The 25,950-nt window shown below is 34.4% G+C and overlaps 1 protein-coding gene across 2 annotated transcripts in view; it reads right to left on the reverse strand.

The window, feature by feature from the left end:
* Nucleotides 1-16,685, reverse strand: part of LOC149842385 (NADH dehydrogenase [ubiquinone] 1 beta subcomplex subunit 2-like) — a 58,030-nt gene extending 41,345 nt beyond the window's left edge. The window contains exon 1 of one of the 2 annotated variants that reach the window (XR_016430773.1): nt 16,521-16,661. Coding sequence is in view for 1 of the 2 variants with exons in the window: in XM_089999113.1 (XP_089855239.1) it covers nt 16,521-16,618 (98 nt within the window). In the remaining variant the exon portion in view is untranslated. Of the gene's footprint in view, nt 1-16,520 lie in introns of both variants that reach the window. The other variant, XM_089999113.1, reaches the window with a different exon arrangement.
* Nucleotides 16,686-25,950: the final 9,265 nt, after the last annotated feature.

The raw sequence follows: 25,950 nt of genomic DNA on the forward strand, positions 1-25,950 counted from the left end.
GCATAACCAAAATGTACGGCTCATTTCTTCTACTCAATCCAATTAAATAAAATAAATAAATGTCATGTTACGATTCCTGAATTTGTGAATTTCATACCCATTTCTTTGTTAGAGACATTATTTAGAAAGCATAACTGTATAGTTCAAATGCATAGAGAGAACAGGTATAACGAAGCCTCCCTACTTTTTTCTCCAATGACAAAGCCTTAGCTTAATTTTGTTAGAAGTGCATTGTAATGTGCATCAGAAGGGTCTAAGATACAAATTATTGCATCATTGTATCATAAGAAATACGAAAACATTTTGAACAAAAAATATTTACAAATTAAATTTTAAAAATTCTATCAAAAAACAAAAACAAATATAATTAGAAAAATTGAAGCACAATCTTTAGGCCTTCACATTCATAACTTATTATTTCATAATTCATGCTAATATAAAAGACAATAGAGTGACAGACAATAAAGGATACAATTGTATAACATCCAACATGAAAAGCTATTGTGTGAAACTTTTTCCAAATATGTTTGCATTTAGCACCAAAAACTGGTGGCTGCCACATATTTTCTGTTAATAATGTTTGATCTTCTTGACTTTATAGTTTAGATGGTTTCCCTTCTTCGCATATTCTATGAGTCATGGCATTCACTATGGCTTCCTTCTCCACATCTCTTACAAACTAGCTATCATTTTTGTATGTTTGTTATCCAGAAGATTAACAGGGTAACATGACCATATTAATAGTTTTTCACTTGTAAGATGGCATTTTGCCCTATATATTTTTGCCTTAAATTCTAGCTTCAGAGAAAATACACCATATCACATCATTTTACCAATATATAAAATTGCCATGCTGCATCATTTCAAGGTCTCCTATCCTTTTCTCCCTATGTTATTAATATTTTTTTATCAAATGACATAATTTATATTTTATTGAACTAGTCTTTTTTGTAGTTTTGTAAGCTACACAATTAAATTTGGTTAAAAAGATCAAAAGAACCAAATTTAAAGATCTAAAAAACCTTGAAGTGGACAGTAAATCTTGCTTTCAAATATTTAAATCTAAAATCAACATCTTCATGATTTTCACTTGTTCTGCCCACAAATGCATATATCTAGCCTCCTCGCACATGAACTGGTCCTTCCAGTGTATCAGAGCCAGGCAAAATCACAAAAACTACAAAAAGAATGCTTACCACTAAATTATTAATCTAGCATATCTCAGTATTACCCAATAACTGCAACAACAATGTTTTATACTAACTCATGTTGCCCATTTGTTTCCAAAATACCCATTGTTGTAAAAAAAGAAGAAAAACTGTAAGAACTCGAAAGTACTATGGGTACTATATTCACAAAACAAACATTCAACTGCCCTTAAATAAAGTTCAAAATGTGCCAATGTATGGACGCTTATGTAAAGTCATGACTCTTAAAGGAAGAGCCATAATTCTCCATAAAACCCATTAGTGAAGGGTTACGGCACATGACCCTTAAGAGGGACGGGTTGTGGCCCACGACCTTTAAAAGAAAGATTATGACTATTCATAAAAAAATTAAAAAATAAAAATTAATCAAATATTATAACTTGTCAAAATAAAGAAAAAACAATTTTATAAAATTTAAATGATATTATATTTATTTTAAAACTTTATTCAACATTTCCCCAAATTTCAAAATAATAAAAATATGTCATTCAAGCAAATACAGAAATAATATGCATAAGCGAACCTTATAGATTTGGGCCTTCCTTTGTAAACTTTTCAAAGTTCATCAAACCAAGACCTTATATATCACACATATTGCCAAGTGTTCGAATAGGCAGTTATCAAACTCCACACTTTATGGCCTTATGCTTATCGCAGTTTCGTAGATGCTTGAGAAATTGCCCATCTTATGAAAAAATTAAAATCTTAGAAAGAACCCTATAAAACACAAATGTATAGACTTACTAAAGAGACAAAATCTCCATCAACTTTATCATTACATTCACAAATAGCACTTTTTCTTCCTTATATGAGGCTAGGAAATTCTGTTCAACTTCTTAGTGAATTGTCTTCAACTTCTTTTAAGCATCATAGTGCTAAATTTATAATCAATCACTGCAATAACTTGTTTTCTCTTGAACCTAGGCTTTGGGATTTTCAAGAACTCTTCAATGGCATTCTCGTTATTGATAATATACAGAAGAAAAAGGCTTTAGCCCCGCCTTTCCAAAAGATATTCGTAGTAGGTCACTTGCTAGACCACTTAATTATGGATTTAGCTATAATTTGGCTTAACTTACAAATAATGCATTATACAGTCACACATTTGGAGTTTATAAATCATGAATTCATAATTAAGAAATTTCATCACTACTTCACTGTTACTTCTCCAAAAGTAATGATTTCCAATTAGTCATAACTTTTCATGACTATAAGATTTGATCTTATCTCAGTATGAAATACATAAGGTCTTTTCATGTTGCATATACCATAAGATCTAGAATTCAGGTGTTTTGGTCTTCTGAGTATAGACCTATGTCACATGGGTGCGGGTGCGGGTGCGGGTGCGGGTGCGGGTGCGGGGATTCGGCACTTCCAAAAAATCCGGGTGCAAGGGTGCGGCAGGGGCAAAAATGTAATATATATAGAAGGGGGTTGGGGGTTCCCCTGGCGCGGGTCGGGGTTCAGTTTTTTTTGCTGGTGTGTTTGTTTGAAGACTTGTTACCCACGTTCTGCTTGTTGTGTACTTTAGCTCAACGGGACAAAATTGATGAACCAAAAGGATTGGCAATCTGATCGACCCAGCCTCCTGTGTTCTACTGACTGTCATGATTCAATCATGTCTGAAACTCCCTGGTCTTCACGAAAAAAATATAAGCGAAAGGTTTGACATGGTTTGTTGGAGAGAGAGTCTTCACGAGGCCTACGGCGCCACTGCCACGCCACTGCCTAGGGTTCTTCAAATTTCATTTTATATATAGTTGCACACAGATGACAACTAAAAGAAATTTATTGGATTTGACATGTGGAAAAGAGAGGTCTACACAAGGCTACGGCTAGAGCACCCATCTCGTCAGGAGAAAAGTGAATACTAATAGCCACCAAGGCTCTACCACCACCATTATCATTTATTATGGAGAGAGAAAATCCTTGACGAAAAAGGATCTGGTTGGTTGAAGCATAAAGACTTCAAAAAGGCTCTTGAAATTTGGTTTTAATTTTTGAGGAAGATGGATCATCATTTCTAAATTCCAAGTTAACAGTATGTTTTTCAACGCTGTGAATTAATTGTTTGGAGGCAGGAATAGCATGGGATGCCAACAAAGCTCGACAGATGTTGTGGACACAAGTGCCCCTTTATAAAAACAAGAGCAGCAGCAGCAAGCAGCTGTCAACAGAATTTTTTTTTTTAAATCCTGCAGCCCATTTCGTAGGGCAAATTTTTTTTTTTTAAATCCAAACAAAAATGGACCGAAATGACCCTGAGTGCAGTCAACGCACCCAGGATCGGATTGACCGCACCCGCGTCGAGTCGCGTCGACGCGGGTGCGGCACCCTGCTAGCCGAATCCCTGTGACATAGGTATAGACTTATATTGAATATGACGTTTGAAACTTTGAACATATATTAGAAATTTAGATCAGAACAGGATCTTAAGTTCTTAACCTTTCCAAATAGATCACGATCTTATAAGATCCTAATTAAGTACATAACTTGTCACTTCATAGAGGTCTAGCTAGGATTCATTGAAATCCAATCCAATTCACCACAGGTCCACAACAACAAAGAGGGACCCATTCACATACAAGAATAAGAAATGCATAAATCTGCCATATCTTTATATTTGCTCAAAACAGTCAAAGTTTCTTCCAGCAATCACAAAAGAGAGAAAATTTCAATAAGTGTCAGACTAATGTTTAAAAATCATATAATTGATGTATCCACACTTTCTTATATTCTATAAACCAATGAACTCATTTAGTTTAAATGTACTTATGATTTTAGGGACCAAAAATGTTTCAAATTAAACAAGTAATTGCTCTTTTCTTAGTATGAATAATTATTTTGTCAAAAGTACAAGTTAAAAAATTGACAAACCAAACATTGTAAATTTAGCGAAAACTTTTTGAGACAACACTTTTCCATGTTACTATTTCGTAAATAAATTTTTAGTCATACACCTTGCACGTCTGGCCATTCCTCCCATCTATTCAAAGTTTAAAAGACTTGGTGACATCAACCATGTGCATTCTTTAACCACAAGTGTTCAAGAAGTTATAAAAGGTATTCAACTTTATGTAGGCAATTACAGATCTCTAATTGGGTCACACAAGTATATTGTAGCATTAAAATACAACCTATTTATATTTAACAATCAAGGACATGAACTCCTTCATGCTTTGCATTTCGTACATTCATAATGCACCATAATTCATTCACACATTATAATGAAATTCATGAATATACAATTTAGTCTTAAACAAATATAAATTTCTTCAACAAGATTGATAAGAGCCACACTACATCCTTTGGCATGGCAATGTCATGCAAGAACTTACACCAAAATAATGAAAAATCTTATGTAAACATGCACTATTTGTCACTATATGTTTAAAACTACGTCTGACAACACACTAGATGACTCAAATTTGACTCAAATCAGATCCAACAAGTCAGTCGAGCATTTTTATGAAAAAATGGTTTATTTAGAGGTGTTGTATAACATTTTAAAATAATTAACAATTATTTAAATTTTGTAACATTTTTTTATTTAGTTATGACCTTTGACTTTATGACTTCCTATGAAGAGCCATAACTTTTATCTCGAAGATCATAAGTCATAGCCCTTCCTTCTTAAGGGTCACAACCCTTCACTAACAGCTTTTATGGAGAGTGAATACCCTTTAAGTTCATGACTTTACATATGTCTATACATTAGAACCATTTGAACGCTATTTAAGGGCAGTTAAATGGGTATATTTCCAATATAATTTTCATCAATTTGCAAGTTATTCTTGTTGCAACAGTTTGCTGGAAATGTTGTCAACTCTTTGCAGTATGGTGATTGGCCTCTCGCACTTTGTAAATTTCATTATTCAAGACATTCTAGTGTTGGCAAGGCATATAAATTAGTGTTCAAAAGGTCATGCAAGCCAATTAGAAAACAACAGTGGCTAATTCGTTGTATCCCTAAGGGCATCGAAAACCCTTTGACTGATTATGAGGAACGTTCACTGTCTTTTATATACATACATATTATGAAATTATTGGCTACTCTTATGGGTTCCAAACCCCTTAGTTGAAACTCATGGAGGAGGAGGGGCAGGGTAGTTTTGAGCAAATCTAACCCTATGGACGTGTTCAGCATGGCCAAATAGTAGGAATCAACCCATGGATCAAATCTTTTTTATATAAAAATATGAATCTTTGAGGGTTAAAAATTCAATACATAGCAAGCCGTTGATTTTCCAACCCCTGAAAAATCTGACATACGCATTGGGAAAAACATGATACAAGGGCCAATTTCTATTAAACTAAGCATGTAAATCACATCTGGAGGGTCAGATGTGCAAAAAAGAATTTTTTTTAAATTACTATTTTCCACTAAGGGATTTGGAACCCACAAGGGTAGCAAACTCTCTCTCTCTCTCTCTCTCTCTCTCTCTCTCTCTCTCTCTCTCTCACACACACACACACACGCATTATGGCACACCCATATATACCAAAGGTTAGAAAAACAGAAGTTTGATCATATGACAAGTTCCTCAAAATTAAATGGCCAGGAGACAGGTTTCATTCATTTGCGGTAACAAATATCCAATAACTCGATTTAGTGAACCAGTTTAAGACCTGCTTATCAATGCAATAGCTACGAAGCAAGTCGTTCTATGGCAAAGCAACCAAATTGCTCCTAAAGCATCTATTGACCATGTGAATATGGATTCATTGTATACTACTCAAAATCTTTGAAGTGGTCCAGATGTTAAACTATTTTATCCACATTCAACAGGGTCAACGCGACCCAAACAAATATAGGATAAAGCTATGCATTTGAAATTCAAAAGAACAGCAAGGTTTTAAGTAGGACTGTCAACAGATTGGAGTTAAATCATAATCATATTGAATCATACAATGATAAATTGATAATGAATTGAATGCAGCACAGCTTTAAGTAGGGCTGTCAACAGATTGGATTTGCTTCAGACTTGGATGGGTCCAGAACCAGACCTGATTCTAACATGTTGGTAAGGGGCACAAGTCTAGGTCAGATCACACCTAGTATAGATGGAACAAGACCCATACATATAGCTAACATAAACCAGATCAAAATAGTTAATTGGATGTATTCAATTATTATCAATCCCAAATCCTTATAGATCTGACTCAGGTCAGATTTTGAATCATATCCAACTTGTTGACAGGCTTAATTTCTATCATATAGTGATAAAATGCATTTTTATCAATATGATAAATAATTAAATGCTTACATAAGATTATTCAATATTTTGGTGAAAATTCTTACATGCCATGAAAGATGAGAGGTATTAGCATGGTTCTTATCAATGTTGTTGAAAAAAAAATTATTTGTGTAAGACTAATATATATATATATATATATTGACGAACTTTATTATAATATGAGAATGAATTATAAAGCATTGTGGACATAAGACATACAAAGCATGAAGGAGTTTTGCTTCTTTGCTTGTTAAATATAAATAGATGGGCTTTAACGCTACTGTAAAGCTGTGTGATGCAATAGGAGATCTACACTGATTACATAAAGGCAAGAACAATTTTTTATAGCCACTTAACAACCAAGAAGGATAAAAGAATGAGGGTTGATTAACAACCAACAAGGGCTAAAGAATGAAGAGGGTTGATTATTCTAAGCTATGTCACATGGATACGTCTGAGGATAGGGGCATGCAAGATGGGTGACTAAAAATTCATTTCTGAAATACCAACATGAAGTGTTAGTTGAGAAGGTTTTTGATAAATATGAAATGATTAGTTTGTCAAAGAATGTTTGTTAACTTGTGGTTTTGACAACATAATCATTTTACTTGTTTAATTTCAGGAGCTCCTTCTTGGTTCCTAATATTGTGCAGGGCATCTAAAATTATGTCAGATTCTGAGAAAGTATAGGTACACCATGATTTAAATCATTTCTGGGTGTTTATTGAACTTTGTACTCCTTTTCATTATTAAACAGATGTTAGTTACTTTTGACTAAATTCATGTGTTTAGCAAATTTCTAGCCTTTTTCTTCTTGCGTGTGAATGGGTCTCTCCTGGTTCATGTGACGAATTTGAACTGGATTTCAATGAATCCTAACTAAATCTCTTTATTCAATGGGTTTAGATCAAGTTTCAGACTTAATAGGATCTTATGAGAGTAAGATCTACTATAAAAGATTACAATCTAATTTAAACTTAAAGTTATGATGTATTCAGACAATGTGGTATTGAATCCAAGTTTAAATCAGAGTTACAGGAAGCGCCTAGGCATATGGGGAAGCGCGCTTCCCCGAAGCGCGTTTCGGAAGCGTGAAAAGCCGCGCTTACGAAATGCGCAGGGAAGCGTTTCCATTTTTTGGGAAGCACGCTTCCCCCTCGCTTCCCCCCCTTTTTTCATTTTTTTTATTTTTATTTCCTCTTTTTTCGCTTCCCCCTCGCTTCTGAGACGGTTCGTGATTCACTTCTAAGTCGTCCCACGCTTCCCGCTTCTTAAAATTTTGAAAGTGCCTCGCTTCCCGCTTCCTCGACTGGCGACCATGGTCTAAATCCAATAAGACCAAAGCACATGAATTGTGAATCTTATGGTATACGAAATATGAAAGTATCATAACTCTTTCATATTCAGATGAGATCAAATCTTGTAGTCATAAAAAGCCATAGCTCATTGAAAATCATTAACTTTAGAGAAAGTAATAGCAATTTAACAATTGGAATTTCATACATATGAATAAATGATTTATAAACACCAAATGTGTGACCATGTGATGCATTAGCTGGTATATAGATCTCTCCATGTAGTCGTCTTGGACCCTAGGTGGAGTGATAGTCGGTGAACCACGAGCTCTTTGTCTAGGCCTACCGTGTATGTTCCCGGATACAGCATTCTCTTTTGTTTATTCTAACTTTCTCAATGGTGGCAGGTGTTCAGAAGTTTGGTGATAGCCTGCTTCCATCCAATAGCCTAGTATCGAGAATGGGGATGATGGCATGGAGGATTCTTACATAGAAGAGCACTTACAGAATAAACTTCCACCTATTATGAACAAACTCTTTGTTTATTCTTTAAGGTTGGATTTGTAACGGATCAAAGTGCAAGATAGGTACTTTACATTGAGGGATGTCGCTTATAGGAAGATTAGGCAATCCCTATATCATAGTAAAGTTCGTTGTCCTAATCAACAAAAAGGTTAGGCAGGAGGCCTTAGGAGCAGTGTTGTGAGAGGCGTACGCCTCAGATGCGAAGCGCAGGCTCAACGCCTCGCTTCGCCTCATCGCATTTACAACCTTGCTTGAGAGTCTCACGTTGTGAGAGGCGTACGCCTCAGCAGAGGCGAAGCACAGGCTCAACGCTTCGCTTCGCCTCATCGCATTTAACAACCTTGCTTAGGAGGTCTAAGTGATGGGGAAACATTCTTGTTTTATAAATCACTAATAATGAGAACCCTACCTAAAAGTCTTGGTCAATTGCAAAAGAAGGAAAAAGGGATGGCAGCTTCATTGTTATAAACCGAAGGGACATAACCAACTAAAAACCCTTCTTCACCTAACTGTCAAGTTTGGTGACATTGTAGGCACTAAGATCCTAACGGCAAAAGGTACCAGTTGGAACTTTTAAAATAAGAAGTGATATAGTCTTCTTCAAGAGTCATATATGACCAAGAATGAGATATTGCTTGGATTATTATTCTTCATCACAAGCCCCTTTCTTTAGTTGAAAAAAATGGAGGCTGGTAAGCATCATGAGAAGGAGAATTTTTTTTTTTTAAAAGTCAACTTCAATTTTAAAATTGTAGTTTCGATAAATGGCAATGACCTCAGGCTCAATCTCCACTGCTGCCATACTCAAATCACATTTACTCCCCCTGTTTTGGACCCTTTGAATGTATTATTCTCACTTCAATATTAGGATTTCATCGTGCTTAAACAGTTCTAGTCCAGCCTGTTTTCATCATGAGACCCTGAACCCACCGTCCTATATGTCATACTCTGGCTCGTCACTTAATTGGGTATATTAAGGACACCTTAACGGAAGGCTGATTTCCAACAAATGACAGTAGTTTACCCCTTGCATCTAAATTTCAACACATTCAATGTTCTCAGCAATCAAAAATATCAACAGATGAATTCTTCATTACAATGTTTCACCATCTTTAACTTGTTAAAAAAATTTGTAAATGTGGGGTAAGGAAAACATACCACCACAATCGATGCAACATAATTTGATAACCTCTCTTAAGTATATAATGAATTAGCTAATGTTATTCTTCAAACGGCTTCCAATAGCCCTTAGAAAAATATTTAATATGCCTTGGGAACACTAGAGATACTTTGAATTATAAAATATCCAGAGGGCAAGTATCAGTCTCTGTACTGCAAATATGAGACAATAATTCTAACAAATTGTTGGAAAAAGAATAACTTCAAAATACTAAAAATAAGAACTATATTAAAAAAAACTCACTCAAATGCCCTTAAATAGAGGTGTATGAACACTTACGAAAGTCCTGACTATTAAAAGCTATGTCACATGGACTCTTCTAACAGGGCACTGCACCCCAGAGTTACAGGAAGCACCTATACAGTAGGGGAAGTGCACTTCCCCGATACGCGCTTTGGAAGCGCGAAATGCAGCGCTTCCGAAATGCACAGGGAAGCGCATACCCTTTTAATGGGGTATGCGTACCCCATTAAAGGGGTACGAAGGGGGCGATTTACAAGTTTATCCTTTTTTTAAACCTTTTTTCCCAAAAAAATTAAAAAGAACGAGTTTTTCTAATAAGGGCAAAATAGAGATTTTGAAAAACCCGTGAAAAACAAAACTCGAAAGGGCTTTAGGATTTTTTTTACGGTGCAGTTGAATATGAGTCTCCTCCTCCCTCTCTCCGGCAACCGATCGACGGAATCCAAACTCCGGCGACCTTCACCGACGTCCGGAGACCTCCACCGACCGGCGATGAATCCATTCAGGTACGTACTCTCCTCTCTCCATCTCACATATCTCCCATAGAATACCGCTCATGCTCTGTTCTCCCTTACCAGTTCCCTGTATATACTATTTCCATTGTAAAAGAGTAGTGATAGGGCTCCGTTAGTCTGGTAGGAGTAGCTAGTGCAGGTCACCTTGTGTTGGGACGTTGCAGGTTCAAAACCTAATGGTATAGTTGTATGACTGGTAGGGATCTGCCTAACCCCATCTTGCCTCTCAAAAAAAGTACCAACAGTGGTTCCACGTGGTTGGTATGAGCTGTCAGTGCACGTCGCTTCGTGGTGGGAAGTTGCTGGTTCAAAACCCAGTGGTACTTTGAATAACTGGGGTTTATGAATGGACTGGACACTAAGAATCAGATCCAGCAAAATATTTTATTTTTTAATATTTGGGTTTATCACATGCTGGATGTTAATTAGATCCTGGCGTTGATCTTGGATCTAGTTTATGAACCTGTAAAGTGGCATGCATATCTATATGCTTCCATCTTATATATGAAGGTGCGTGTGTAGATGTACACACACACATTAATACTGGAAAGTCCACTATTTAGAATCTTAGATAGGCAAGTGAAAATGCTGATCAGGCATCGGTATTTTAAAACTGCTTTCTCTTTGTTTTTCAACAAAAAATCATTATCCGCAATGGACTTATGGCCTCCGCTAATGCATATGAGGCGTTAACATTATTTATGCTTTTCCTTTTTGATATCTTGCATAATTTTATTCATTGAGTTAAGGATCATGATATCAAGCCTTATTTTTTCTCTTTGTTTTGTTTGGGTCTTTCTTTTTTCATTTTTCTTGAAAATGGCATTTAATTTTCTTTGGTATTATATAACATACATTTGTAATGCATATGATATTTTTCCTTTTTTTTTTGCTTTTGTTAAAGATATATATGATATTTCCTTGGTAATACATATTACATAACATACTTTCTAAAATATAGGCCATAAATCTAATTGCTTTATTTGTCGTTATTTATTATTTTGTTGAGAAATATATGCCTTGTCCTTAGAATGCAAAACATACTAACGCGTGTTATACTTTCACGATCAATGTTGTGTCTATTTTCTTTTATGTTTTTTGTTCAGGAATTAACGTGTGATTTTTCTAATCTATAACATCCTAATGGATCTATTTCTTGTTTGATAATTTGGCTAAATAGCTTTATAGATTTTACCCCTGACTAATAACAAAGTTTCATCAGCCTTTACATGTCCAATCCTCTCTCTCTCTCATATAAAGAAATTATTTTTTATTCATTTTTTTGTGAATTTATGCACATATTTTCTGCTAGTATATATTAATGTGCATACATTTGTTTATATAAGCAATGATTTGTGTTTTTCACTCTCCCTCCTTTGCAGGTATATTTGTCTGTTATTTGCTTCACTAATGACCATCACAAACTACGATCACGACAATTATGATGACGATTCCATATCAGTTTGAGGACAGAAAAGAAAATTGTTTTGATTAAGAAGATGAAGAAGAATATGACTTAAATGACTACTATGATGAAAATGACCTAGGTGATGAACCATCTAGCATGCATAAAATAACAATGTTGTGGCGCCATGTATTGAAACAAAAGAGTGGGCAAGGAAAGCAAGGTGGAACTCAAGTTTTTATGTGTAGGCACTACAAAAATATTTATCATGGGTCATATACTCGAGTTTTTGCACATTTCATGAGAGCTCCAAAAGGACAAAGTGTTGGAATTGTCTTTTGTTGTGTAGTTGCAAAAAATACAGAATTGACAAGAAAAATTAAGAGGCAAGTTCGACGAGTGGACGTTTCATCAAGTGCATTTGAGTTGAAGAGATCAAGAATTGATAAACTGAAGCATATTAGTATGACTACATCTTCTAGTGGAAGCTGAAACAAAGTTGATATTCGCGATACCTTTAAAAAGGTAGAAAGAGATTATGTAGATCATAAAATTATCAGGGTTTTTTTGCAAATGGCATACATTTCAATGTGTTTCGATCATTGTATTGAGAAGAGGTGATATCTGCAATTAGTAAAATGCTTAGATATAAACCTCCATCATATGAAAAAGCTCGAACAACGTTGTCTGACAGTGAAAAAGAATGTGTTTATAGGGAGTTAAGTGAATTTCGAAAAAAGTTTGAGGAGTTTGGAGTTAACATTGTCTCAGATAGTTGGACAAATATAAAGAACAAACACCTGATAAATATACTTGCATCAAATTGTTTTGGTTCGATGTTCTTATATGCGAACGAATTTTCTAATGTGCAACAGTCAACTGCAAATATTGCCGAGTTTTTTAAGACGAGATTTAAACTTGTGGAGCCTTCTAATGTAGTGCAAGTTATTACAGACAATGCAGCAAATTGCAAGTTAGCTGGTGAAAAATTGAAACCAATGTATAAGTATATTATTTGGTCATCTTGTGTTGTGTACATTTGCAAAGTAAAGAAATTGTGAAGTATATCACCAATCATTCAAAAGCATTAGCAATCTTTAGAAGTAATGAAAAATTAGAGCTAATAAATATTGCAAAAACAAGGTTTGCTTCACATTATACTACTTTGAAGTGCTTGCTTGATGTAAGGGAGAGCTTGAGGCTTACAGTCATATCAAAAAGGGTTATTACAATAGAAACAATTGTTCTTGACGAAGAATATTGAGATTCTATTCGTTTAACATTATTGATTACAAAACTCATTTACAAGATGATTAAATTTTGTGATCAGAAAGACCCTATAATTGGTGAAGTGTACGAAGGCATGGACAACATGTTGAGAAAAATCAAAGACAATCTAAAAAAACAACCAGCTTTGTATGAAAAGATTCATAAGATTGTCTCAAATAGATGGGATAGAATGAATGTGCATCTCCATAGTCTAGTCCACATGCTTACACCAAAATATTATGAGTCAGAGTATCGCAAGATCCCAGCACCAGGAGGGGTCAAACGAGTTTCTCCTGGTAAAAATTTTATTTTATCTATTTAATAAAATGTAAAGTTTAAAGTTTAATTATTTAATTATTTTATTATTTCATTTGCATTTTCTTATTATAGTTAAACATTTTTTTCTGCAGAAAAGGACAATGATATCTTAGATGGTGCAATGCTCGCACTTGAAGTCATATTTGATGGAAATGAAGAGCTCTCTACACTTTATAGGTCATAACTTGTGGCTTTTGCATCAAGAAGTGGAAGATTTAGCCGGAAATACAGCAAGAATAGATGCATTGAATTCTACAATGACGGCCCTTAATTGGTGGTGTTTTTATGGTGGTGATACACCCGAGTTGAAAGCATTAGCCATTAAGGTTTTATCTCAACCTATTAGCACATCTTCTACAGAAAATTTGTGTAGCACCTATAGCTATATTCACAATGTTAAAAGAAATAGGCTTAATGAAGATCGTGCAGATACCTTGGTGTATATTCATTCCAAACTTTTATTGATTGACAGGTATAATTAAAATGTTGTACTTTGTTTTGCTATATTATAAAATATGTATCTATCATTAATTATTTGTTAGCAACTTAGCATTCATATTTTGTATTTTTGTTATAAAAAGGTGCAACAATCGCTACAAAGAAAGACTTAGTCAAAAATGGGATATCAATATGGAACTTCCTATTGTAGAAGAAAATACGTTGAGATTAGAAGACATGCGTTGGAGAGATTTGGATGATAATGCACAACAATCAAGCACTATTTTCAAATCCAAACCCAAAGATGCACAACCAAGAGCTTCATTGCCTCCGATAATCATACGTACAAATGAGGTTGAAAAGGATACAAATCAATCCAACAGAGTTAGTAACACTAGTGCAGATATAGTACAAGAGCGACCATCAGTTCTCTAAGGCCGGATTGATCGTTTCTTTAGCAGGAGACCTGGGCAAGGCATGCGTTATATGCATCTTGTGTTTTTTGTTTTACTTTATTCTATATATGCATTTTTTATATTTTAGATTAAGGTTTTTGAACATTTTAATTTTTTAACATATTCATTGTATGAAATAAAGAAAGAAACAGAAAGCATGGTCGTGGAAGGCAAGGAGGATGTGATGATGCAGAAAGTTCTCAATCTATTGCTGACTATGGGGAAGAGAAAGATGACAGATTATTGATTGTTGTCAATGAAATAAACTCATGAATTCTTAATTATTCTTTTGATGATGTAGTTGGAGTAGTCCAACTTAGAAACTTTTATGCTACTTTTTTTGTCATGGTCTTATAATATTTTGTTGCTTTGATATGTACTTTTGTTTTGAAGCTTGCATGATGAAGTGAAGTAGTAGATTATGTTAATTTTAAGTTTACAATTTAGAACTTTATAGTTTACAGTTTAGAACTTTATAGCTTAAAAATTTAACCATATCTATATGTAATCTTTAAGTTTATTGATTTCTCATTTTCTATGTTGCAGAGATCATAAGATTCACAAGAATCACAACATCAAATAACAAGTCATTTGATTCTTTCGTTGAAAAATGTAAGCTTTTTAATCAAATTTATTAGTTTTCTTAATGCATTATTTAGTGGTTGCATGCATTTGTTAAATGGTTGCAACAGGAATGTGAATTATGATTTTTTCTTGATGTATTATTTTTTAAATGCTTGAAAGTTGCAATATGATGCATTTGTTAGATAATTGCAACATGTATTATTTATTGTCTTAGATACTCATATTTTATTTTGTCAATGGTAACATAAATCTTATTTTTTGATAAATTAAAAATATATCATTACATTTTTGCTTCCCACTCGAATCCTAGGTCACTTCCTTCTTCGCTTCTTAGGTCGTTTCCGGTTCACTTCCTAGGTCGCTTCCGAGAAACTTCCTAGTTCGCTTCAAAGTCGTCCCGCGCTTTCCGCTTCCTAAAATTTTAGAAGTGTCCTACTTCCCGTATCGCTTCCCGCTCCCGCTTCCTCGACTGACAACTTTACCGCACCCGCACCCAGGCAGGTGCAACACTTGGACACAACTTCTTTTATGTTAGGTGAAGTCAACCACACTAAGGTCTATTTCTATCCAAAAGTACATTCAGTTAACCTTAATTAAGTCCATTTTTATCTATATTATATATATAAATACATAAATGCACACAAATGCACATAGAGTTAACTTAAAACTGTTAAAAATTATATACATATATACTCCCCGCACCCGAAGTTTTTTTAAAGTGTCACATCTGCACCCGTACCCGCACCTGCATCCGCATCCGCACCCGCACCTATGTGACATAGGTTAAAAGGAAAAATTAGGACTCGCCATAAAACCTATTAGTGAAGGTCATTATGGCCCATGACCCTTGAGAAGGAAGGGCTATGATTTATAAACTTTGAAAGAAGGGTCATGACTTTCCACAAATAAAAAATAAATTTATGAAATTTAAAATAAGAAAGTTTAGATAGAAAGTTCTACCATAATCAAAATTCACCCCATCTCTAGCAACAATCTTTCAGTTCCCAAACTAGAAATCAAACTCAATCCTAATCAACGCTCTAGATACCACAATCTATAGCTAGATACGCACTATAATTCTCCACATATATTAGCAAAAAATGGAAAGGACAAACTCAAAAGACGCCACATATTAAGTTCCCTGGCTATTTGGACCCAAAGTTTCTGAATGCACTTAATCAACCACACCAAGGCATAAACCACTTCACCTCTAACCCTAATGCATTAACTCATTGATGCAGATCCACTAATTCTTTCCACCACTCCTATGATGACTTCCTAAGGCAGCATAATGGACATAAATACCGCTGGTGTCCCCCTTATTCAACTTCGCCACGACAATGTTGTTCATACCTACACCCCTAAAGCATCCCCGAAACAATAAATTCCCTCTTTCAGTCCCCACACTCACAGCGTACAGGCATATTCTATGCATCACCTGCCGTGCAATATGCCTTTAGTACATGAGATTCCTCAAAACCCACCAAGAATATCAATCGCATCCCAAGAAATTCCGTTCGACCCATTAATTCTCAGGCAAATATGCCAAGCATCGATCAAAAACCCAGAGGGGTATCCCACAAACATTAGATGGTAAGGTATTCAAAGGCCAAAATCGTGATTTTGGAGTTGTTTCTCAAATCAAACCTAACTAAAGAACTGATCTGGAGAAAGTGGGTTTGGTCGAGCAACTGGTCTTAGGCATCCCTAATGCATCAAATAAGAAGTGTTAATACTAGAAAAATACGATGGTGGTCATTACTGATACAGCAATTAAACCCTTTAGAAGGGAAGATGGATTAATAGGTGGGCGTGAAACGGAAAAGGGGGAACGGTGAGGGGCGTACCACATGATGGCACACAAGCCTTTTCCGGTGACAACGTGCCATCGCTTGGGTTGATGGAGTGTGACGCCCTTGTTGGTGACGCCGTGACCGCCTCCCATCTTCTCCTCTTTCTTCCCTCTCCCTCACTCTCGTCCCCTTCTCATAAAAGGGAGAGTGAGAAACTGGTTTTGTTCAGCAGCGGAGGAAATGGGTCGGTCAGGATCGGGTCGGCCTTGGTCTGGTTTTATCAGACCCGTTTTTTTCAGTCGGCTCTGAAGAATAGGCCCTCACACGAACAAATATGATCCGGTTAAGTTTGTTTGAATCGGTTCTTATAAACCATTTACTGTCAGGCCCAAATGGCTGGGACAGCGTTTGCTGACCCCGTCGGTAAAGAACCCTATTGGAAATTTGGAATTCATAGGGTGAGGTTGTTTTGTAACAACGTGATCAAAATAGCAAGAATCAACCTGGAATCATAGTTTTCTATCGTAAATTTTTTTTTTTAAGTTTAAAAATTTTATACACCTGATACAAAGCCAGTTAGATCACATTTGGAGGGTTAGATGTAAAAAAACAAAAACTAAAGAAACATAAAAACATTACTTTTTCCATTAGGGTTCCTTACTCCTTACCCACGAGGGCAGCAAACATTACCTCCAAATGGGTTATCGGCTTCAGCTTTATGGGGTCAACAATTTGACTGGTTGGTTTGAGTTCAGTTTGTAAACCTAAATTGATTCAAGTCTATGAAAGTTCGGGCAAGGCCCAGCCTAAGAGAGAGTACAGAAAAAGTGGTAGTTGCCTACCACGTTTCTAATTGATGCATTATTTGGCCTGTGTTAAAAATTGTTGGGCAGACAGTAGGCTCGGTTAGGTCAAGGTTTAGGACAAAAGGACAACTCTGGTAAACAGGGTTTGGTTTTTGAAAGAGTTCAAGAGAAAAATCAGAACTCTCAAACAAACACCACAGAAAAATTCTAAATTTAGAGGGATGATGTTGAATACGTTGGATTAGGTTCAGTTAAAATTTGAGGAGCATACAACGTAAAAACTGAGATATGGTTTTATAAAGTGGTCGAACAGACAAGATAGGATAGGGATAGATTGGGTTTTGGGACAGATAAATCAATTTGTAAAATCAAGTTCCCTTTACAGAGAATTTAGATGGTAGACTTTAGATACCCTAAAGTATATGGGATTCAATTTGCAGACTCGAATACTTTACGGTTGGGGCTGAGTGATTTTTAGAATTCTAATAACTTTTGAGGGTTCGTCAGATTTCAGGTTTAGCTGAATTGGGTTGAGTAGGTTCTGAACTAGGTTTGGGGTTAAGGGAGAGGCTTAGATGACTTACTAAGTCTTGGCTGACTTGGTTAGGGTCTACTACAGAAGTTTTGGAACAGGAGAAGAACAAGGTTTGATGGGATCGGCTTGAGAAAGGTGAGACTATCGAAGATTCGGAGTTAAGCATGCCAAATTAATGGGCCTTGGTTATAGTCTTGGTCTACTTGAGTGTGTTGGATCCACTAGGGATCAACACACCACAGTGAGAGGTACTAACCCTTTGAAGAGAGAGAAAGAGGGATGAGTCAAGGATAGGGACTCAAGCTAGAGAGACTCGTCCTTAGAGAGAGATGGATGAATTTGAGAGAGAGATGAGAGACAAGTTCAAGTTCGGATTTCATAATTTTCATTCATCTTCAAGTTAAGATAAGGCCTCTATATATAGGCCAAAAGAGGGCATATAATGCCTTACGCAAATTACAACATATAAAATAAATAAATACCTAAATTTGGATGAATCTAAAATAGTCTAAGAGTATTAAACCCAAATAGGCTAGGCTATTCTCGATTAAGCTTACTAGGACCAAACCATTTTTAGAGTCTTCTTTTCTCAAAATAGACATTTCCTTTTATTGTCATTTGCCTTTCTTAGAGAGATGCTTTAGACTATTTTCACACCCTTCCTTGCTCTCTAAAAATAGGTGAGGCGCCCCTTGGGTGGGTTTCACTCAGTCTTTATGTTCAGAAATAAGAGTGGATGGCCTATGAGTAGGTCACACTTGGTCTTCATTGCCATAATTAGGAGGTGGAGCCCCATGTGTGGGCCCCACAAAGTCTAGCACTTGGGTAATTATATTCGGATATGAGTCTTTAAAATTTGGATTTGGGTCTTCCACAATTGGGTCAGCATTATCCCCTCCTTGAAAATTTTTTAATCCCTTATGCAAGAATCCAAGAGCTTTCGAAGGGTGTAGTTGTTCTCCAAGATTGGCACATCCACTCATATTATTTGACTAACTAACTTCCAGCCCTTAGCACTACTCGATACATGTGCGTCTTTCCAGCACATGAGTCATTTGTGCATGTGAGCTTGAGGAAAGAGGTCACTTAGCCAGTGGTGGATTCATTGTTGGTTTCCACCGGGATAAAAAAACTTGAAGGGGTCAACTTTAAACACCATATATCTTACTTTCAAGATTTTCTCTACCATCCAAATGACCTTTTTTTCGTTGGTGCTTTCATTGAGATTTGAACTCGAGACTTTTTTCAAGCATTAGGAAGCCTTCGACACATTCACTGCCATTAGGATTTTAATGAGTTTTAAATTTTTATCATCAATTAAGGACAAGTCTTTATCCTTATCCAGCTCATGACAATCTGAGGCGGGGTTTGCGACCTATAGCACTTTCATCATGTGTTCCTTCTTCTGGGGCTAACGAAAATCTATAACACCCTAATTTTTATAACCCAAAACATGGTAGATTTTTTTAAATACTTTTAAATATTTTAACAAATAACAACGGAAAAACTTATCGGGTCTAAAAGTTGGCGTGCTACTTCCCGTATTCATGCATAACTATACGATTATAGAAATTTAAAAGAAATGAATTACAACATATATAAAATAAATCGATGTCCACAACCATTCATAATTAATTATATTTGTTCTTTGAAAAAAATAATTAACTAAATAATAAGAGTCCAAAATCTTTGGAGATATAGGAAATGTAGGCTCGGTCCACGTCACAACCTCCCGCCTTTGCATGCAAGCATCTACTCACTGCCTGAAAAACATTAAATCATATGGGGTCAGACATAACATTTCTCAGTAGAGTGAAATATACTAAACTTGCAAAACAGAATATGAAGTAGGAATTTCATCAGATTTTTCATATATAGAAATTAAAATTAACTAAAATACTTGCACAACTGACATGCGTATTCAATTCGCTAAATTAAACAAGTGTGCACCAATTCATTCATCCGAAGCAAATAAAATGCATGAACTTACTGTATGTTGAAGTCGTTTGATGCATGCATCACTTTTTATCTTTAATTACATTTCCTTTCTTAAGTGATGCATGTTATGTCTAACTAATGCACACACATGTTAGGTTTCACTTCTTAACCTTGTTGGTACGACACAGGCTTAATACTTGGATCAGGGCCATGACACAGGGGTATTTTCATACATAAGAGTGGCTTTCGCTTGGCAAGTCACCTTTCACCAAAGTTCAGGTTGAGGGACGACAATTCGAGAGAAATTTTTAACACCTTTAATCTCGATGCATCGGATTTACTCATAAATATCTTAGCTCTCCACGTTGCAGTCCAATGCAGATGTTTTTCCTAAAATCGTGGGAGAGGAGGAGCAACCCTTTGTACTCGAAACTTACTTAACCCACAAAGTTTTGTACCACTTGTCACTCTCCCAGCAAGTATCTTGTTTTAATGTCATATGTTTTACTTATTCACTTTAATAGTTTACATGCAACGTCAAGGATTTGGCCACTTTATGGGCAATGGACGTAATGTTATAAAGCATTAAAACATTCATTCATTCATGCTTTTAAACATAAACATATGTATATACATAAATGAAAAACTCATTTATTTGCATGTTTTAGCTAACACATGTGCATGTACATGAGTGTTGTGATAAAGAAACATGACTTCAATGCATCCACATAAATGCAACATCAACAGCATCATTTTTATAATCATTATTATCATCATAACATGATTAGACATGCAGCCAACCCAATATTTAAAATTAGACAATATGCTTTGCATTTTTTGACCCTTTGGTCTCTTAATTTAAAGTGTAGGCCCCTTTTAGGTATCATGTCTAGTCATTTCAACATCCAATCATGCCTTACGATAGGTATATTATGTCCTGCATAAAATCAGACCTACTTATACATTCACATTCTGCATTACAATCATAAAGAAGAAAAATTATACGAAACATATGCCTATTCTGTAAAGGTCGACACTCGGTCCCTTAGGCACCCAATTTATGAAATATTCAACTTTGTCCAACTGTTACAGAGTTAACAAAAAAATTTACATTTAGTGAACAGAGCTGAGATTTTTACAGACTGTAGAAAATTTCGTCAGCTTTCCGTAGCCATAAACCGTTCATAAAAAATCCTTAGTATGAGGGAGTTGTGAACATTTTACTACAGACATATCATATTCTATTTTGACTATCACAGAATTGTGCTTATTCTATGAATAGAAAATTTTACAGAAGATAAAAAATTTTGTTAACTTTCCAACGTGATAAATCACTCATCAAAACTCTTCCATACGAGAGAGTTATTAGAATTTTACTGGTCAGATGTCTGGTCGAAAAGTTGTAATACGAATCTATGCATTCGGGTGGGGCCAAACCGGATCACTCGAATCCGTACACCCATATTTTTTTGACATAAATTAACTTAAAATAAATAAATAAATCATACATCTAAGGCTAATATATTATAATTTAGACAAATCATATTTTTCCTCAGCCATTTGGCTAGAAAAATAGACCCGTCTGAATCAAGGCTTATTTTCTAATAATTAATTTTGGTAAAATACCTAATTAAACAAATAAATCATGGAATTCACCTATAATTAAAAAAACTATAAAAATCATAGAATCTACACATAAACCTACTCTACCATCTATAATCAAAATATTGCATGATCTTAATTATGAAAGCCACAATTTTCCTAATTTTATTAAAATCTTTTCTAAAAACCCCGATATGACTAAAATCGTAATATCTCTAAATTTTAACCATGAAAATCCACCAATTTTTTATAGAATGTCTCTAACATCATATACTACTGACCCAAATCAAAATTTGGAAAAAAATATTAGCCTAATTTATGTATTTTAAAATTTTACAGTTCTATTTTCTAAGAAACTGGTTTTTAGGGGAAAACGGATTTTCAAGATGGTTTTCTATTGAAAAACTATTTTTTCCCATCTTTTGATAGCCCTAGGCTAAACTCACATATGTGAGGGTTTGTTTAGGGTCTATTGTAAACACCTCAAATTTTCCACCTTTGCTCACAAACCCTTTTCTCTTGCCACTGAGACCCGCTCTCTAAATCCTTAAGGAAACCAATTGGTCGACATCTGATCTATGGCTATTCAGAACCCGAATTTTGCCTTAAATTCAAATATTTCAAAATTTAATATCCATTTTGACTCAATTTCAGTTATCAATTCTTATCCACAGACGAGAATTTTCAATTCCTCATCTCTGCCAGGGGTCTCGGACTTCAAATCCTTTATCCAGGGTTTTGTATTTTTTATATTATTGCATATCCTTGCATGTCATTGCATATCATTGCATGTCATTGCATGTCATTTTCGAGATCCAACACTCAGTTTTTTCAAAACCTTCTAATTCAAATTTGATGTTAAAACCTTTCTTTCGAAATTAATTTAAAAAACCTGGATTTTAGATCAATATTTGTCATTTGTCAACCCCTAGGATCTTATATTCCTTTATTTCAAAATATTTTCTTTAGAAAACTATCTGGATTCGTTTTAAACTCAAATTTTAACTGATTTCAATATTCAGATGAGACTCATTTAGGTGGTGTCACTTCTGGATCACTTCCTTCATTTCTCAAATTTTAGTTATTTCAGAGTTTTAGTTGATTTAGAATTTTGTTTTTTCACCTTTTGAACCTTTTCAAAATTTCATTTTGGGTTTAAATAAGAGGTAGTTGTCCATTTTTTTCATTTTGGCCAAAATCTTAGAGTTTTAGTCGAACTAGGACTCTATTTTAGAGTTTCATTCGGATTAGGACTCTATCTCTCATTGCTATTTTTAACTATTTTCAATAAAGTTTTTTGAAATCTTTCAAAAGAAACCAAAGTCTTAGAGTTTCAGTTGGACTAGGACTTTACCACAGAGTTTCAGTCGGATTAGGACTCTACCTTTCACTTTTATTTTTACCTATTTTCAAGAAAATCTTACAAAATCTTTTGAAAGAAATAAGAAATTTAGAGTTTTAGTCGGATGAGGACTCTGTCCCAGAGTTTCACTTAGATTAGGACTCTAACCCTCACTTCATTTTTGAGAAAATCTTTCAAAAACTTCTTCATTTATCTTATTAAAAGCCAAATTTTAGGATTTTATTATAGAGTTTCAAAATTTTAGGACTTTGCCCAAGAGTTTCAGTCGATCCAAAACTCTACTCTGATTTCATCTTTTTACTTTTATTTCACTTATTTTTCAAAAACAAATCCAATTCTCAGAGTTTCAAAATTTTGGGACTCTATTATAAAGTTCCAGTTGATTAGGACTCTAACCCTGATTTCGTCTTTTTATTTATTTTCATTCATCTCTGAAACAGATCTTTCAAAACCTCTTCGTTTGTCTTTTAAAAACCAAAATTTAAGTGTTTTAAAATTTTAGAACTCTAGTCAAAAGTTTCAGTTGGTTTAGGACTCTAATTTTCTCGAATTTGTTCTTTGCTTTCATTCTCATCTGTTTTAAAGACTTTTTTTTTAACTCTTATTTTAACCTGTTCAAAAACTCAAATGCGAGGCCCACATACCTGTCCCCACATTTGAGAGGTTTTCAATTCATCTAGGACTGTAGTTGATTTAGAATTTTGATTTTTTTAACCTTTGTTTCAAACCCTTTTGAAAACCTTATTTTTAATCCTTCATTTTTCAAGTTTTAAAGTCGTTTTCTGAAAAAACAAATGGGCCCCCAATAGGTGGTGCCACATTTGAAAGTGTTTATGTTAGTTTAGATTTAGTCAATGTCTTCCTCAGGTTAGAATTTTGAAAAAAGTCAAAATTGATTTTTAAAAGTCCATTTTTACCTTAGTATTTTAAACCTTGTTTTTAACTTGTAATTAAAGCTTTAAAAACCAAATGTGGACCCGCATAAGTGGCGCCACATTTGAGTTTTTTCTTAAACCATTAGGAGTCTTAGTTAGGCTTAATTAAGGCTAATTAGGTAGAGTCTTTTAGGGTTAGAATTCTACCAAAAACCACCCCCCTTAATTGAGTTAATTAGGAAGGATTTTGAAAAAATAAAACTCTCAAAAAACTAACCTAATGAAACTCTATAAAAGGAGCACCTAGGGGGTCAACCTCCACATGTTCTCTCACCCTCTCTTTGTCAAAAATTTATGGATTCCTTCTTTTCCAGTAGGTCCGCCATTGCAACAACCCAAGGTAAGGTTTTTATTTTGTTATTTTTATTGATTTTATTAGTTTTATATGCTTTATTTCATTGATTTAACCATCGCCACCCCTTGCATATTGATTTCAAGCATGCTTTTCATTTAAGAACCATGAAATTGATTCAAGAATAGGATCTAACGCTGTATTAGAAGGATTTTCACATTTTTAATCCATTGAAATAATTTAGATTGTCACTTTTTACATTTATGCCAAAGAAAATATGAGATTCAATTCCTTTATGGATCAAATCCCTCTTTCAAAAGGCCAAATCAAGATTCTAACCATGTTTCTCTGAATTTTTTTATTTATTTCATCATGTTAATGATTATTTTATTTGTTCAAGCATCAAAACATGATTCATTACATTATTTATACATTTTTTTTTTAAAATTTTCATGTTTAGATTAGGGTTATTCATGCTCTATTGGTAATACACATATCTTGGTTCTGGCCATGCGAGAACGACATTATTTCATGTGCATTTTTCTGTCAATAAAATTTGATTTTTTTTAGGGTTGAATCATGCATGTATCAGTGACTTTACATAAATTTTTTGGATTATTTTGGGTTCTGTAACCTTGCTAAAAAAATCAGAAGCCAAACTCTGATTTCTGCACTATGAAAACGCTATGTGGAATCGGGGATGGCTTGTCAAGGTGATATCTTCCTCATCAAAGATTTGATCAATGATCCGTAAAAAGAAGTGTGTTAGTCAGAATGTCTAGTATATTCTGTAAAAAAATTAGATTTTTCTACGATCGTTTGTTATTTTTACTTTGTCAAAAATCAGAATCTATTTCACAGAGGCTGTTATGCATCATTTAAGCCTTGGGTCAACTTATGCGGATCGTATCTCCTTAACCGAAGATCATTTTCCAAATCGTAAGAAGCCATGGATTTAGCAACATGTCTAGTTTTATTAGTGTGATTTCTATAATTTTTGAACTCTGTTTGCTATTTTTAATTTAACCAAAATCATAACTATCTTTTTTGGAACCGTTACGCGTTCGTCGGAATCAAATGTATATTGCTGTAACGATATCTGTTTAGTTTACCCATGTGAAATTTCATAGTTTTTCATTACTGTTTGATACCTGATTCGGGTCTGACACTGTAACAGGTACGCGCCCGCAGGCAAAATTGTATATTTTTAGGTTTTTATTTAATTTTTATGTTTCAATAATACCAAATATTTTATTTTTCAATTTTGTTTTAGTTTTAGGGTTATTAGAGGTGTCCATGTCAATTTTTACAAATTTTGGAATTCATTTGATGCATTATTTACTTATTTCATAAAAATAGGATGCCCGTGGAGTCTTGATTCAAGAGAAACACAGGCAAAATTTATTTTTCTTATAATATTTCATATTTTTTATGAAATTTTTATATTTTTAGGGTTTTATCATGTTCATAATCATATTAGGGTACTCTTCACTCGATTTTGCATTGTTTTGAATTTGTTTGGTCCCCAGATTAAACTTTTTACCAAAATATTTTCTGAAAAACCCTAATTTCAACCCTGTTTTGTAATAAAGGCCAATTTTCAAGGGTATGTTGGCTATTTTTCTCAAAATTTCAAATTTCAAAGTTGTTTATTTTTATTATTTCTTTAATTTTATATAATCTTTTATTATGTTTATTTCAGAAAAATATGGAAAAAGGCTTATATTCAGATAAATCTCTCAATTTTTAATATTGTTGGATAAATCCTGAAAAGCCAACATTTGTCCATTAACAAGTTTGCTAGTTTTGCGGTAACACTCAAGATTATATTTTGCTTTATTTTTCTTTTATTTATTTCAATTTATTATTGATGTAAATTGTAAAACTTTGGAATAAGAATTTAATTTTCTGCTTAGAATAGGATTGCATTGCATATATGGTCTGGACCCGGGTCTTAATGGGGTTTTCTTATTTATCACTGTACCCGAACCCTATAGGGTTTGGTACAGGTCG

Source organism: Nuphar pumila, chromosome 3 (assembly GCF_984573655.1).
Source record: "Nuphar pumila chromosome 3, dmNupPumi1.hap1.1, whole genome shotgun sequence".
Lineage (NCBI taxonomy): Eukaryota > Viridiplantae > Streptophyta > Magnoliopsida > Nymphaeales > Nymphaeaceae > Nuphar > Nuphar pumila.